Source organism: Telmatherina bonti (genome assembly GCF_933228915.1).
Source record: "Telmatherina bonti genome assembly, chromosome: 7".
In the NCBI taxonomy this organism is placed as follows: Eukaryota; Metazoa; Chordata; class Actinopteri; order Atheriniformes; family Telmatherinidae; genus Telmatherina; species Telmatherina bonti.
In genome coordinates this window covers 35,050,176-35,066,391 of record NC_136625.1, presented here as the reverse complement: position 1 = coordinate 35,066,391, position 16,216 = coordinate 35,050,176, and the positions used below count along the sequence as shown (strand labels likewise).

General features: G+C 39.3%; 1 protein-coding gene across 3 annotated transcripts; it reads left to right on the top strand.

The window, feature by feature from the left end:
* The first annotated feature begins 733 nt into the window (after positions 1-733).
* On the top strand, positions 734-14,690 carry mier1b (mesoderm induction early response 1b, transcriptional regulator). 3 transcript variants are annotated; one of them, XM_079243333.1, is made up of 13 exons: positions 734-744; positions 1,499-1,523; positions 2,483-2,631; positions 2,980-3,171; positions 4,470-4,599; positions 4,689-4,756; positions 4,922-4,994; positions 5,075-5,226; positions 5,322-5,403; positions 8,177-8,271; positions 8,624-8,670; positions 10,980-11,107; positions 13,022-14,690. In XM_079243333.1, exons 1-13 carry the CDS (start codon positions 736-738, stop codon positions 13,324-13,326), a joined length of 1,455 nt encoding a protein of 484 aa, XP_079099459.1. In that variant the 5' UTR covers positions 734-735; the 3' UTR covers positions 13,327-14,690. The 3 variants fall into 3 exon arrangements, with proteins under 3 accessions (XP_079099459.1, XP_079099457.1, XP_079099458.1); XM_079243331.1 differs by having other exon boundaries at positions 8,543-8,670; XM_079243332.1 differs by lacking the exon at positions 734-744 and having other exon boundaries at positions 1,101-1,523; positions 8,543-8,670.
* Positions 14,691-16,216: the final 1,526 nt, after the last annotated feature.

Here is a 16,216-nt window from a genome sequence, read left to right as displayed (position 1 = left end):
TGCTTTTTAGACTAATCAGGTGAAATTGGATATTTCCCAGGGCACACCTAATGATCTCTAATGGCACAGTGGTTGAAAAACACTGTGCTAGTCCAAAATGGTCTGGCTCCTCTGTACCTTTCTGAGCTACTGCAACATCATTGTCCCATTAGAGCTCTTAGATCAGAAGACCAGATGCTTCTAGTAGTCCCGAGGACTTGACTCGTGGAGACAGAGCCTTTTCTGCAGTAGCCCCCAAACTCTGGAACGGTCTCCCTCTTTTGGTGAGGTCTGCTGGGATTTTAAGTGGTTTTAAATCTCTTTTAAAAACTCATCTTTTTATGTTGACTTTTAACTCCGGAGAGCAGGAGCACTAGGTCTTTTCTGTCTTATTTAGTCTTTTTAACTATTTTGTTGTCTTTATTTTAGTGCTTTTAATGATGACTTATTTTATTTCACCTGTACAGCACTTTGGTTACTTTGAGGTGTGTGAAAGTGCTCTACAAATAAAGTTTTGATTGATTGATTGACAGTAAACTGTGATTGGATCAATAATAAGAGATGTGATTAAAATAAATTAGAAATAATTAAATTCATTAGTACATTTAAACTCTAATATTTGCTTTAGTATAATATCACATAACATTATTTCACCCTTGAGCCTTTCAGCGGTGGCAGTACTTATACCGCAGGTGGGCGGGGCTTTACATACGGGTACTGATGCTAACCCCTGACGTCACCCTGCAGGCTTCAAACATGGCGGAGGTAAGAAAGTGAAATAAATATTCGGAAAATTTTGATTTATACTATCGCATACTTGGTTTAGCCGGATCTGCACATCGTTTGTGTGTTATAACTCCCACACACAAAATTAAATGTCACATGTTTGAATTGCTAGACAGTCACTATTTATTGACTCAAGCATGTTTTAGTAAACTTCGGATTTAGCTAGCGTTAGCAGCGTTAGCTCCCTCGGCTAAAGCAATAATACTAAGACTTCTTAGCTTCGCTTATTAATTATTTTACTCAGCAGTGTAAAAAAAAACTTTCCTAGGCTGGAGACTGACTGTTCTGTTTGTATGGTTATAATTTGCAGGTTGTTATATGAAGTAAAACTTGACCGCTTTAGCGAAATAATTAAAGGGGGGGGGATTAACTAGCCTAGAACTTGTCATTTAAGTTAGCGAGTTTAGAAACAATTCTCAACAAAGGCTCGGCTCTTTGGTCGAACTGTGGCTACATTTTAGGTTGTGAGCATCTAAATATTGACACTGTTAATATGTGATAGGTAGACTGTAGTTTCTGTCTGCCAGTGATAACACTATTCTTTGTTTCTGCTCGGATAACGCAGCGCGACGTGCGCGCTTTTCCCCCCCGACCTGCTGCGTCCCCCTGCGGTACAATCTGAACACAAAGGGACTGCGTAACGATGGACAGGCTCTGAGCTCATTTATGAGAACATATTAGCATCTGAACTCGTACCTAAACTTTTTTGTTTGTTTTTTTTTCTATTTTGCAGCCCTCCCTCGGGAATTCGAGCCCAGGTAACACTATAATTCCCCCCTTTTGTATTGTTAATGGTACAAGTTTGAAGTATGTTAATTAAATTGACGTTCAGAAGGACTGTAATGTCATTGTAAAGGACACCAAAGTTGAGTAGTTCATTATTTGAACTAGCCTTAATTGTCTTATTTATATTTTTGGTTAAAGTTAAATGTCAAATTACAATTAAATAATCATAAAGAATTAATTTGGGCTGTTTTTTTTTTTTTTAAGCCAGACTATTGAAACAAAACAGAATAAAATATACTAGTCGTTCTTTGGCTACCATAATACTAGTAAAAATGATAGTAAACAATAAAAGTGACAACTGAGTAATATTCAGAAATATACAGTTGTGCTCATATGTGTCCATCCCCTTTAATTAAAGAAAAGGCTGAATTTACAACAGTCACTCAAATAACTGGAGACTTAAAAAAGGAACAATAAATAAAAATTTGCCAAAAATATAATTTAGTAGTATAAAACACTGTATTTCATTTAATTGAATTGAAGAAAGAAAAAAAAAAACAAACGAACAAATTTATCCTGGACAAATTAGAGACTTTTCTGTTGAACAGTGGGACAAAATACCTGTCAACAGGTGCAGAAGTCTGACTGAGAGGAACAGAAAACACCTGACTGGAGCGGAAACATTAAAGGATTCTTCAACTAAATATTAATTTATGAGTGATGTAAGATGTAATAAGTGATCTTATTTGTTTCTTTTTTTTTTTAAAACAAATATTTGTATTGAACCAGAATTAGAAAATAATGTAATGATTTTCATAAAAAAAAATTTTTTTTAATCAATTTTCACTTTAGTCAATTTCAGCTTATTTACAGGCAGCTGTTTTTTTTCCTTCTTTAATGAAAGGGTATGAATAAATATGAGCACAACTGTAGCTGAATATTTTTTACCATTTCTAATCTAAAGCTCTGTTTATTTGCGTTGCGTCTTTAGGAGGTTCGGCAGGTTCCGATGACCATGACTTCGATCCATCAGCTGACATGCTTGTTCATGACTTTGATGATGAACGTACCCTTGAAGAAGAGGAGATGTTGGAAGCAGCTGATGAGACGAATGCCAATGAGATTGAAGATCTTGCACGGGTTTGTGTCGGGCATTTTGTTCATATTAAATGTATACACGTGTTTGTGTATTTTCAATGTCTCAGCAGACTGTTTAGCTTAGTTATGAGTTTAGTCTTAAATTTTGAATAGAAAAGAAGGAAAATTATAAAACAATATTTGGACGAGAATTATGATCTTGTGTATTTTCTATTTTGTCAAGAACAACTAGCTTTATCCATCGGTTCATAATAATAATAATAATAATAATAATAATAATAATAAATAACTATTTTAATAATGTTTAATTGAAAAGATGTTTGTTTTTCGGACTCATTTACTGACAAACTATTATCTTTTTAAAACCGTAATAATTTTTTTTCTTGGTAGGAGGGTGAGATGCCCATACATGAACTGCTGAGTCTTTATGGATATGGGGGTAGATCGCCAACTGAGGAGGAGGAAGAAGAGGAGGAAGAAGAGGAGGAACCTGAGGAAGAGGATGATGAGGAAGAAGATGAGGAAGATGACCTTGATAATGATGAAAGCAGCAGAAGTACTGGTGAACTGAAAAGAAGTGAGGTATGTGTGTTTTGCACTGCTATATTGATACCTATGGAGCCCCGGAGTATTGACTGAAATCTAGTAAGTAAAAACACAAAACAAGTGCAGGGACATTGATATCGCTGTGATCTTTAAATCTTTTAAACACGGATGAAGCAGAGTAAATGCAACGTCCGCTTGGTCATTCTCATCCTAATGAATCACCTCAATCTGAAGCTGAAAAATGTTCAAAAAGTGACTTTGAATGCATTTTTCCTTCTTCCTAAAAACAAATGCAGATGGCTCCAGAACTCGTCCCTCCAGGGTTTCACATTTACTTATTTATTTTTGTGATTGCGGGTCACATAAAATGTCAGATTTTACTGCAGCTTTTTGTGAAACTTTTTTAAAAAAGCACCTGAAATGTTCCTAAAACTTTGAAAATATGTATAAAATTATTAATTAAAATGATTCTGGTACTCACTACTGTAGTAAACACATTTGGAGGGTATTTCATCGTTCAACAGGGCGCCTCTGAAGGTGCAACTTATTGTTCAAACAACAAGCACAAAAGAAGAATAGAAAAAAACACCTACTGTGAATCTTTCAGCGTTTACAGAGTTTCCATCATGATGATTTATTTAAACTCTTTGCACATTTCAGACATTCTGCAGGAATGTTTCATGGGGGAAAAAAGCGTTTAATTGACGTTTTCCGTTGGTTTTGTTTCCCCAATCTCACGTTACACTCTGCACAAACAGCTTATCTCCGCTTTGATGCAAAACTCTGGCAAAGTGTGTGTGTGTGTGTGTGTGTGTGTGTGTGTGTGTGTGTGTGTGTGTGTGTGTGTGTGTGTGTGTGTGTGTGTGTGTGTGTGTGCGGTGGTGGTGGTGGTGGGGGGAGGTTGTACAAGGCTGATGCAACACATTTTCTCACTTTGAGTGTCTTAAACATTAAAGGCTCTTAGTAATTTAAAAAAAATCCATATAAATATATTGAATCAGATGAAGTTAATTGTCATTGAAAACTTGGCTTTGGTGTGATTTGAATGAAAGCAGCACAAAACATTCACTTTAGACAATCTTTAGTTAAAACTGGGTAAAAGTAGCAAGTGCAGTATATAAATAAGACATGAAGGGAATGATCTAAATGTCTGATGGAAGTAGGAATAAATGACTTGCTGTAAATGTTTTCGTTGACTTCATAACATAAACTAATGCTTATAACTGGAAAATAGACATTCATGGTGTTGTCTCAGTCGTTACATGATCCACTGTAACTCAAAGCCCCCCACAGGCCCCTTTTTTTTCATGTATCCTCTGCATGTGTGTTTCCAGGGCGAAGACTTTAAGACGTCATGTGGACAGGAGAGAGAAGCTCAGGCCACGTCTGAAGTTCGCACACGCTCAGTTAGGTCACTTGGTACAGCCGAGCTCATTCGCCCTCAAAAGCTCAAGTACTTTGAAAGTATGTGCTTTCTGAATATTTACTCTTCTTATGACTGTTTTAGTTTAACTCTCTAAACCATGCTTTTACCAATGGTCACATTGTTTTAGGTAATAATGATGTGGAGGAGGAGTCAGATGAAGATGAGGACTATGTTCCGTCAGAGGACTGGAAAAAGGTGTGTGCATTCACGCGACAAACACAAATTTACCTCAATTTATGGCAAATTCCTCAGATTTAATAGAAATTCACAGCTGTCTGAACCCGTTCATGTTCCGTCTGTAAGGTCTCCTTAAATAAAAAGTTGACTTTCACAGAACTAACGCTGTCTTTCCCCCAACAGGAGATTATGGTGGGCTCCATGTATCAGGCAGAGACCCCTGTGGGCCTGTGTAAATATAAAGACAATGAGAAAGGCAAGAGCGCGTCTCCAGCTCTGATCCAGTGAATAAAAGTTCTCTGTCTTATTGTTCCGTTTCCTTTATCTGTCCTGTAGTTTATGAAAATGACGACCAGTTGTTGTGGAACCCTGAATGTCTTCCTGAGGGCAAAGTTGTGGAGTTCTTGACGGAGGCGTCGAGGCGGACGGGAGATGAAAAGGGAGTGGATGCGATCCCAGAGGGATCCCATATCAAAGACAATGAGCAGGTAAGTCAGTGCTCCTGCAGCTTGATAAAAATCACACGCAGCATGATGAATTCTGTTAATGTGAATAATCAAAATGACTTTGTGTCTCCCTGCAGGCGTTGTATGAACTAGTAAAATGTGACTTTGACACAGAGGAAGCTCTGAGAAGGCTGAGGTTTAATGTAAAAGCTGCCAGAGGTAAACAAACCTTTTTTTTCCCCACATTTTTGCTCTAGTGTACGATGATGGATCGTTCCTTCATGCTGACTTTCCAGCGTAATTCATTTAAGTTGTCTTCAGTACAACCAAACAAACAAGTCAAAAAATATTAATATGTATGTTTCTATAATTCAGATGTTCGTTAAGCTTTTGTTTAATACATAATAATTGTGGTTTTAAGGTTTTGCTGCTCCTACAATGATGTAATGAGGTACAAAAAGAGGTTGCAGGGTATTTATTCAAGTAACCTGGTTCGTAATTGACACACGTCTCATTTTTAATGTTACATATTAGGGCTGTGACGATATGCTTTTGTTCCGATTCAATGCTGATTGTTTTGGGTGCCAATTCAGTGCTGATTTTTGTAGATTAAAACAAAAAAAATGTACAAAACTTACTTTTGCTCATCATTTTTTTAAAAATTTCAATTAATAAAAACAACACAGTAACCAGACCATCATTCTGCTGCTAAAATGCCGAAGACGACAAGTAAAAAAAAAATCAATAAAAACAATCAAAATGACAAAAAAAATATAATGGATTTTTTAGAGAGAAAATTTTTTTATTTAATTTAACCAAAAAATTTATTTTAAAATTGTGAAGCAAAAAAACTCCGATATCCGATTTTTTTTCTTAATATGATTTTCCCGCCCCTGCTAACTTTACACTTAGAAGCAAATTTAGACTATAATGAGATGAGTTAATAACAACACAAAGCTGAAATAAAAAGTAGATTTTGTAACGTGAGCAGAGCGAAACAGGCGAGTTTTGAGTTGGGATTTGAAGCCGAATGGATCCGTGGCGTCTCAGATGTATCGGGCTGGAAACAGAGAAGATCCTGTACCCTCCAGGTTTGGACATCAAGAGGTTGACATCAGCAGAGGGTACAGGATGGGCTGTAGGGAGGAGCATGTCTGTTTGGGAGGGGGGGTTTTGAGTGCTTTGTAGAGGAGTAAGAGGGTTTTACACATGATGCATTGTGGGAACGGGAGGCGGTCATGGTTCTGCAGGACAGACCCGATGTGGTCTCAGGAAGGGCTGCAGGTGGGATGGCAGGCAGCAGAAATCTGGATGTACTGAAGAGTATGGAGGAAGTTGAGGGTGGTGCCAAGAAGATGCCACTATAGCAGATTAAAGGAGGGTTTGATGAAGGCGTGAATGAGAGTTTAAGGTGTGGAGAAAGAGGAGCAGAGGTGGGTTCTGGTTTTAGATGGCTGAAAGGGGTTTTTGTGACAAGTTTGGTGTGTTGGGTGAAGGTGAAGGCTGACAAATGACAGGTGGAAATTTTTGTAAAGGTGAAAATGTTAGTTTTACTGGAGTTAAGTTTGCATCCAGATTGAAGGAGTAGTTTGGATTTTAGAAAGTACTTGTTTGTTCATAAAAAGGGCTCGCCTACATGGATGATTTTATCCATATTACCTCAGTACCTTGTCAATTAAATAGTTACAATAAAGTAATAATGTAATATTGTAAATTAGAATCAGCCTCATGGTCTAAATCTGTCTTTGAAAGCTCTGAATTAGAGCTGATTTCATTAAATTATTTTCAAACTCATCATGTTACTGATACTGATCAGCTGCTGGTGCTTTTTATGTTGATTCAGAAATACATTGATCAGTTTATCAGGCAAGTACTTTCAATCAAAACTGGAAATGATGTGGAAATAGTTGTTTCCCACAATTTCTGTTGAATGTCCGAAGTAAGCTTGCTGATGCAGTGCAGGTTAGATGAAAGTTCAGGCACGAGTTACCTTTAAAAAGATTAAACTGTGTGATATTATAGATCTTCAGGCCAGGGATGATCTGGCTGCTGGTAACGTGTCTGTATACGTGTTACGGCGCCCACGCGTTCTCACTGTATTTTTGGTACGTTGATGATTTAAGACAAAGCTTCATGTTATTTGTTTGTTTTCTAAAATTTGTGGAATCCTGAAGACATTGTTTAAAAGCCACAGTTTAATGTTAAATAAATTCATGTCGTTAAAGATAATGGATAATCGTATTGAATAATCAATATCTCAGTTTCAGTCAAAAATAATGGTGATTATAATTTTTACCATAATGGAGCAGCCCTTAGTGGAAACACTTGTTTTCCTGTGAAGCTGGAGAAGTTCCTCCTGCTTCGGTCCAAAAGGCAGCGATCTCCGACTGCAGCCAACAGCCGGTGTCCTGCAGGTATAGATGTGACCCTGCAGCAACACGCCTGGTTCTGAGTCATTTACAGATATGTGCAGATTTCAACATCAAGCTGTTGGAGATGATTTTTATCTTGAATGCGGTGTTGCAGTTGGGAAACCTGCAGGACGCTGCTCTAAACAATCACAACCTCCTCCTCCTCCTCCTCCTCCTCCTCACTGGAGTCATTTATGAGGAAACAATGTTCATGTTAATGTTTGGAAACAAGCACGTCATGCTTCTTCCCGCGCTCCTGAAACAACAACACGTATGTGTGTAGGAGTTTCCTGGATGGGTGGGCAGTGTGCCGCCTGTCTGCTGTGAGAAAATCACATGTTGATGCTTAAAACGCTGCTGGGAATGTTTGCACTCAAATCTGTTTGTAATGTCGCCATTTTCTAGCTCACACGTCAGAGTACACACGATACATTGACTGTATTCTCTGTTTGATGATGTGGTAGCACAGTGACAAGTCCACTCCACACACACTCCGAGTGAAACATGGCCCACAGCGGTTGTTGAATGTCTCAGTAGAATTGCTTATTTTGCAATATTAACGCATCCCGTCTCTTCAACAGAGGAGATTTCTGTGTGGACTGAAGAGGAATGTAGAAATTTTGAACAAGGACTGAAAGCTTACGGGAAAGATTTTCATTTAATACAGGCCAACAAGGTGAGAGAAGTGTCCGTCTTTTATTATTATAATAAAGCATTTAATGAAGGAAATACATTTCTACATCCACAGCTGTCAGTTGATGTTTGTTTCAAAGAGTTCAAACGGGAAAAACTGCGTTTCCACGTTTTGTTTCGTTTGTTTAAATGTCTGTAGATCATTTTAAGATTTGTCATCATTTCAGTGTGATTTTCTGGTTTTGTGCTGAAACTGCTTCTCCAGACCAGTGGTAATAATGCTGATTTCATGTCTGCTGAATTAAATCTTTCAGGTGAGAACTAGGTCTGTAGGGGAATGTGTGGCCTTTTATTACATGTGGAAGAAGTCTGAGCGTTATGATTTCTTTGCACAGCAAACCAGACTCGGAAAAAGGAAATACAACCTCCACCCTGGTGTCACGTAAGTCTTCTTATTTGAAACCAAAAATACAAATCTTTGAAAGAAAAATGGCTCTATGTGAAAATGAGTGGAGATTTTTCTTTCAGACTTCTGCAAAACTTGTTTCCCTCTTGAGAACACACAAAGTTTTATTGGGTTACAATGAATTTCATGGTGAGGGATGAATTTACACCCAGCAACCATGAGGAAGTCAATGACTCAGCAATAACTTGTGTGTATTTGGAGGGTAATTGTATTTATGAATCTTTCGGTGTTTCTAAAGGCCTTCATATTTCGTCTGAATAATTTGCATGGCTTATTTTTTATCGGATCAGTGGGAATGGATCAGTCAATGGGAACGGTCACATCAGTGACAAAATTCTGCCCAGCGTTTGTGAGAGTTTTGTTTTTTCAAACTGAGGTTGATTTTTCTTAATATTTGCACCCGACAGAAATATGATGGACCAATCAGAGAAGGTGTGTTGATAGAAAGATCAGCGGTTGTGAGCTGTGCAGGCGTCACGTTTGCTGCTATTTCATTGAAACTTTGTATCGTCATGGCCAAGCGTCTTCTCTGCTTCTTAAAGCGGGCAGCTAGCTGCTAAAGCAGATCCTCCAACTGTCCGACGGACGTCCGAAAGTCCGTCCAGAACCGGCCGTAGTCCAGCTTCAGATCCTGGATTAAACAATGAAACTTCCCAAGTTCTCCTCTCTTTTCTAGGATGAACTAGGGCTGGGCGATATGACCAAAATCTCATATCAGGATATCGCTCATTTTATATCCCCATAACGATCTAAAATAGTTTGTGTAATGTTGTGTCAGTCATCAGTTATGTGTCAGATGTGCTTGGCAACGGCAGCAGTATCTCCTTCCACCTGGATGAACCGTTCACACCTGATTGAAATTAAATAGATGCAACATGTTATTAAGTTCCTTATTCAGGTTTAAAAAGGCGCGTTGAAGCAGGGAAACATAAAACTAGCAGGGTTGTGGTCGGACTTGCGTATCCTTGGTAACAGTGACCCTGCGACTGGCTCTGTCGTTGTACACTGTGTTGTTTGTTTGAATTTGCTCATTAGAAACCCACCATGGCAAAGAACGACACAGAAGAGTCGGATATGATGTCAAGACCAGGAGAAATGGGGTTAAAAAAGGTTTGTTTTTTTTATCAGGAAAAAAGCAGCTTAGTCGTGTCAGCGGGTTCCTGATTCCTGACAGCTGGGATGACTCTGCAGCAGCCATCCAGACATCAGCGAGGTCTGATGATTTCTGCAATATGGAAAACATGGATGAAACGCGGTGGAATTTGCTTGTGTGTAGATGGAATCTGTTATCACTGCCAGAGTTTTCCACCGTTCCTGAGCCTGATGAACGAGATAAATCTAGACGACCACTGTGGCCCCGGTGTTACATGAGGCTCAAGTGTCTCCTGAAGAAGTTCAGTAGAGAGTTTCCACCAGGGAGGCGGGGTCATCAGGCAGATCTAACGCTCTTTCAACTTGGTTTGTAAGGTTTGGCTGAGATTTGGAAGGCAGATCTTCACCTCGTGCCGGTAAAGTGATATCTAGTGTCCGAAAGTGCATGCTTGGAGAAGAAGTGGTAAAAACAGAAGCTAAGTTGGCCCGTTTTAGGCTTGTTGCTATGGAGCTCGAGTACCTGTTCCCATTTCAGGCCAAAGCTGCACACCAGTTCATGGAGCTTCCACTACTGGGCTTCATAATGGAAGTTTCTCCTATAAGATAAACTGCCAATAAATGAGGTTTACTTTACAAGAACATGCAGTATATATTTGGGCGGAGACGATATGCCTACATCCCGATTCGATTCCCATTTTTTTTTGGGTGCCGATTTGATTTTAAATTGCGATTCTCACAATTCTTCGATATTGCTCATTTTTGTAGATTAAAAACAAAAAAAAAAAAAATGTAAAAAACTTTTTTTTCCTCATCATTTTTCTTGATTTCAATGAGGAAAAAAACAACTTAGTAGCCAGATCATCATGCTGCTGCTACAATGGCCAAGAAGGCAAGTAAAAAGATCAATAAAAACAATAAAAATGACCAAAATTTTATATTGCATTATTTTTATTTATTTGGGAAAAAAAATTTTGGATTTCTTTTTTTTTTTTTTTTTTTAAACCAAAAAAATTTATTTTAAAATTGTGAATTTTCTATTGGATTTTCCCACCCCTAGTATTGATACACAACATGTTGGTATAAAACATACATCATGTGATATTAAACTCATCTGCTGTCACTGTTAGATGAAATAACCGACTTGCTGACATACAGGTGTGTAAAGAGTGTTTGTGGTGTTGTTTTTCCATCAGGGACTACATGGATAGATTACTGGATGAGACTGAGAGTGCGACATCCAGTCGAGCAGCATCACCTCCTCCCACCACCTCCAGCAGCAGCGGCAGCCACTCTGAGAAGGAGGATAGCAGCAGTCAGAACGGTGAGATTGTAATATGAAAGACTCATGATTGTGCATCTACACCAGGGTTTTCCAAGTGTCCCTGCTGCAACACACCTGGCTCAGACTTAGACAAGCTGTCTGCTGCTGACTTGGAAAACCTAGTTACTCCGTTACTACAAATCATTGCATAAACACACAAAGATGGATCCCTAAATACAGTAACACCTACATACTTTGTCATGTCTTGTATTGGTTTTTAGTCTGGGGAGTAAGTTGGAAAAAAATACAAGAAGAACAATGTATTTTTAGCATAACACTACAATATGTTGATTATCATATTTTTCCACTATATAGTGAAATATTTCTGCCGACATCAGATTTAAGTCTGGTGAGATCAAAAGCATCAAAATGGATGCATGCACTTACAGACCACTCGCACGTCCATCTCGCTGGAGTCAGGTTCAAGCTGCAGCCTCCGTGGATTAAAAGTGAAGCCTTTTAGTGCATAAAACTGCAGTTCCCCCTTCATCCACAAGGGGCTCCAAAACAGAGCGAATCCCCATAGACTCCCATGTTAAAAGACCAACTTCACATCAGAAATAAACATGTTTACAGCCTGGTACACAAATCCATTTGAGGTTTAATAGGTCAGGTTTACCTTCATGACAACTGTGGGGGGGGGTGTAACTCGCCCATTTAAAAGTAATTTAATCTCGAAGTTTGGCATCATTAGGGGCGTGTCCTTTTGATTGACAGGTACCCAATCTCCTGCTTCAAGTAAGAAGAACGTAGAACAACCGCGGTTTTTAGCCGGTTAACTTGACTTAGCTTTAGCCCACTTACCTCCGTTAGCTTGGTTAGCTATCAGCTACAGAAAGCTCGGAGTTCGCTTGATGTCAATCATCCACCATGACGCTCACAGCCCCCCTCTTTGCCCATATTTGTATTCTCCGAGTGAGACAACACGCATGCCCCTGCCAAGATGGTGATGGTAGGAACCGCCCACCGAGCTTCAATTCAGCTCTTCAGAAACCTATGGGTGACGTCACGGAGGCTCCGCCCATCTTTTTATACATACGGTCAATAATCTGTTCCCTTTAGAGCTGCCTTAATCCTTGGTGGCATAGATTCAGCATTGACATGAAGCATCACACAGTTGCTGCACATCATGATGAGAATCTCCCGTTCCACCACGTCCCAAAGCTGCTCTGCTGGATGTAGATCTGGTGACTGTGGAGGCTGTTGGAGGACAGTGAACTCATCGTCATGGTGGAGATGATGTGAGCTTTGTGTCATGGTGCATCATCCTGCCGGAAGTTTCCATCAGAAGATGCTACACTGTGCTCAGAAAGGGATGGACATGGTCAGCAGCAGGACTCTGAGGTGTTTAAACCAGACCATGTTGGTGCTAAGGCTCCATCCAGACTGGGCAAACACGACTCAAAGCTTTTTTTGGAGGATTTGTGACGCATTCTGATCTTTTTATGACAGTATGAACATCACAAATCTTATTTGTTTCAGTTTCCTATTCTTAGCTGACAGAGTGGTACAGGGTGTGGTCTTCTGCTGCTGTAACCCATCTACAAACGTCTTGTGTGTTAAGAGATGGTCTGCAGAATACCTTGGTATTCTGCAGACTTAGATAGACTTAGATAGAAAGGCAACTTCCTGTTGCCTTTCTATCATCTCCAACCAGTCTGTCCACTCTCCAGGCAACTGGACCAGAACATCGCCAAAGATTTTCTCTTTTTCTGACCTTCTCTGGAAACCCTGGAGATGGTTGTGACTGCTGCCAGAAATGCAACCCTGACTAAATGCATTGAAATGCTGCCATGTGATTGGCTGTTTAGCTGCGTTAAGAAGCAGGTGTACGTTGTATTGACCTGCCACCAGATTTCTGTAGTTTGTTCACTGTTTGTCACCTCTTTAAAATGTTCTGTTTTTCTTTGGCAGGCGTCACGAGCCACCCTGCGGACGGCTCTCAGTTGCCTTCAGGAAATCCAGTCAAACCAGAGGGGGTTCAGTCCAACGGTCCCTCTCATCCAGCGATGGGCGCCTCTCCTTCGGGTCCCGACAGCTCCAACGGCTGCGGCCAGCTCAGCGCACCCCCCCACGACCTGAACGGCTCTCTGGAGCCGTTGCTAGACCACAAAAATGCAGCAGCAGTCTCACACGACAGACCGGCCAAGAGGTGCAGGACAGAGGCAGAGCCGCTGGGCCAAAGTGAGGTGAAACCATCCAGAACACACGACAACTGAGGCTCCACAGTTCGGTCATGTCGACTACAAGACACTGAGTTGAGGTGGAAACATCTGACTTAAGGGGGAAGTGGAACTTAGGATGAGGAAGATGAATCTGTTGACTTGAGAGCTAAAAAAAAAAAAAAATTTAAAAAAAAAACAAAACTCACCCCCTGAAGACCACCGGCAACCAAACCGCAGATGACCCCCCCCCCTCCATCTCATCCTCGTCTGCAAAGCTCACCCAAATCTCCAACATATCCTACTAAACGCCCTCCAACCATCTCCTCCTTTACTTTGAGACTGAGAATTTTGCCAAGAATTTCCTTTTTTTTTTTTTTTCTATTTGTACTTAAAGAAATCACTTGTTATTTTTTTACACAAGAGATATTTATATTTTTTAACCAAAAAAAACCCAGAAGAATCTGATGATGGCCTGTTGCTGTTCAGGCCATGAGGATTTAACGGGTATGTGTGCGAGTTGTCGTACGGATGCGAAGAAGGCTGGTGATGTCACTGGCTCCACATAGCTGCACTTTGATTGTATGTTTTTCATCGTTATTGATGAGTGACCCCCCCCCCCCCCCCCCCTCCACTCCCTTCCCCAGCAAAACCCCTTTTTTCACTCCCCCCACGTCTTTGTCTCAGCTGTTTGTTGGATTATGATGAATAAACCCACGGTGGGGGGGTTGTTTGAGGAAAGCAGCTGACATCAGTGATGTCCTGTATTATAACTCGTCATGTATTTTTCAATTTTCATAGTCGGTGCATTGCTGAAAGTTTTGTTTTTACTGGACAGAAAGTTTGTGATTTTTGTAAAGTTTGTATAGATTTCTTACTCTGAGAAGTTGGTACATTTTTGTCAGAACTGTTGATTCATGTCTGTATTTTCTGGTCTTCCTTGTAGGATGTGCTTTACTTTAAATTCCCGTTTTCTTTTCTGAGGGGGAAGCTGTTTGCTTTCTGAAATGGATGTAGGAAATGAATAAATAAATTAGCCATTACTCCCTCTCGCAGCTTAGCAGTACCTCTGTGACCCTGCTCTATATGAAAGTTTGTTGCAGAAAAGCCACCAGTTTGCTGCTTGTACTGCCTGCCTTCTGCTTTAAAATAAAAATCTGTACTTGTTTAGAGTGCTTCATAACAACAAAATGTTCCTCATTAAAGAGATTTCCAGCATTAAAACACTCCGGTTTGACAGAAGAGTTGTGGTACGGCAAACTTTCAGCTTGAAGCTTTGATGGTTCACTTTGTACGCCAGGAGTCGTGTTCGTCTCAAATAAGGTTGATCCATAGTTTTTATTTATTTTTATCATTTGAAAATGTCCCTTTTCCTGTATAAATGACGGCATAAATAAAAATGAATTATATTCCAACACTGACCATGAATAGAGTCACACTGGTTGTATTTAATGAACAAACTGGATACAGTAAAGTAACATTTGGATTTTTATTTGTATTAAATCTAATGAAAATTTATGATACAAAAAATCAGTGCTTTAATAAAAAGCATTTCAATTCATCTTGTATAAACCTTTAAAATCAGTTAATAGATTAGAAAAATATAATTACAGACAGAAATAATTATAAAAATGAGTAAAACAAACCACAGAAAGTACACGGTACATAATGACTTCGTCTCCTGAAGGGTTGTCGCCAAAGTCGGGATGAGGCTCCGTCAGTTACTCCTTTTCTGTTCAGTGTGATGAAAAACATTTTAGAGTGAAAAAAAACTTATGTATCAGAACATCATTTTAAAAAATTGGGTCTCAAAACTCAATAAATCCGACCTTAGATGAACAACAACATTCATAAAGTTGTTGTTCCCAGTTGTCACATTTACCTAAAATAAAGACAAAATGCAAAAGTGTGGAAATCCTCATTCAGCAGCTGGTAGCTGCAATAACAAAGTTATAATTTTCTGTATGACATTTTTATTTCTGTCATTATAAAGGAGGAGCTTTTAAAAGGGTTTTTAACCCTTTAACTGCTCTAACATCATTCCCTGAATACGGTCTCTTTAACTGAACGCAGGTATAATTAATAAAACAGATAGAAAATTAACTAAGTGATAAATTAATAAATAAACCTGTCTGAGCAATGTTTACTACTTGTTTTGGGTGTTTACTGACAAAAGTAAACGTTGGTTTTCCCATTTCACTATTTATTATTTTCTGTCATTTCAGCCATTTGTTAAGAAAAAAATCGTCCAAAGAAAAATAAAAATTCCCAGAAACATGATTGTGTTGCTTTTTGCCTTTGTGTGAACGCTGAACGCTTTGTGTGGCAGATTAGCGGCTGTTTGGGACCACATGTCAGCCACGCTTTACCCATCAGTGGCCTCACGTGTGACTCTGCAACACTCTTAGTACACGGAGTTATTCATGATCGACATCCCACACCATCAGCCCTCCACCACCGTGCTTCACAGTTGGGATGAGATAACTGTGTTTGGTTTTCCAGGATGAAGCTTCAGCTTGTAACTTTACAAACCTCAACTTTCTCTGTTCTGTCACCATCTTTAGCCTTTAACATGCTGACTGAAGCCTCCAGAGACCTGACATGTAGCTATTTTTATTTTTTTTTTGTTTGTTTTTTTAACAGTTTCTGGGATGTCCACTCCTGGGAATATCGGCATCTATCCAGAATATTTTCCATATGTAAACAATCTTTCTGTCTGTATAACAATAAACTCTGCATAGTTCAGAAATGACCAACCAGGCTGACTTGATGATTTCTGATGTCTTTCCTCTTTGGATTTGTGTTAAAACACCTGAATGCTGCAGGTGATCCCACTGATTAGAATTAATTCATCAAGTTAAAATGATAAACATCTAAATTCCTGCTTTCTTTCTTACAAATGATAAATGTTTACAAAACAAAACACAAAGGAATGAGAGAGAAAAGG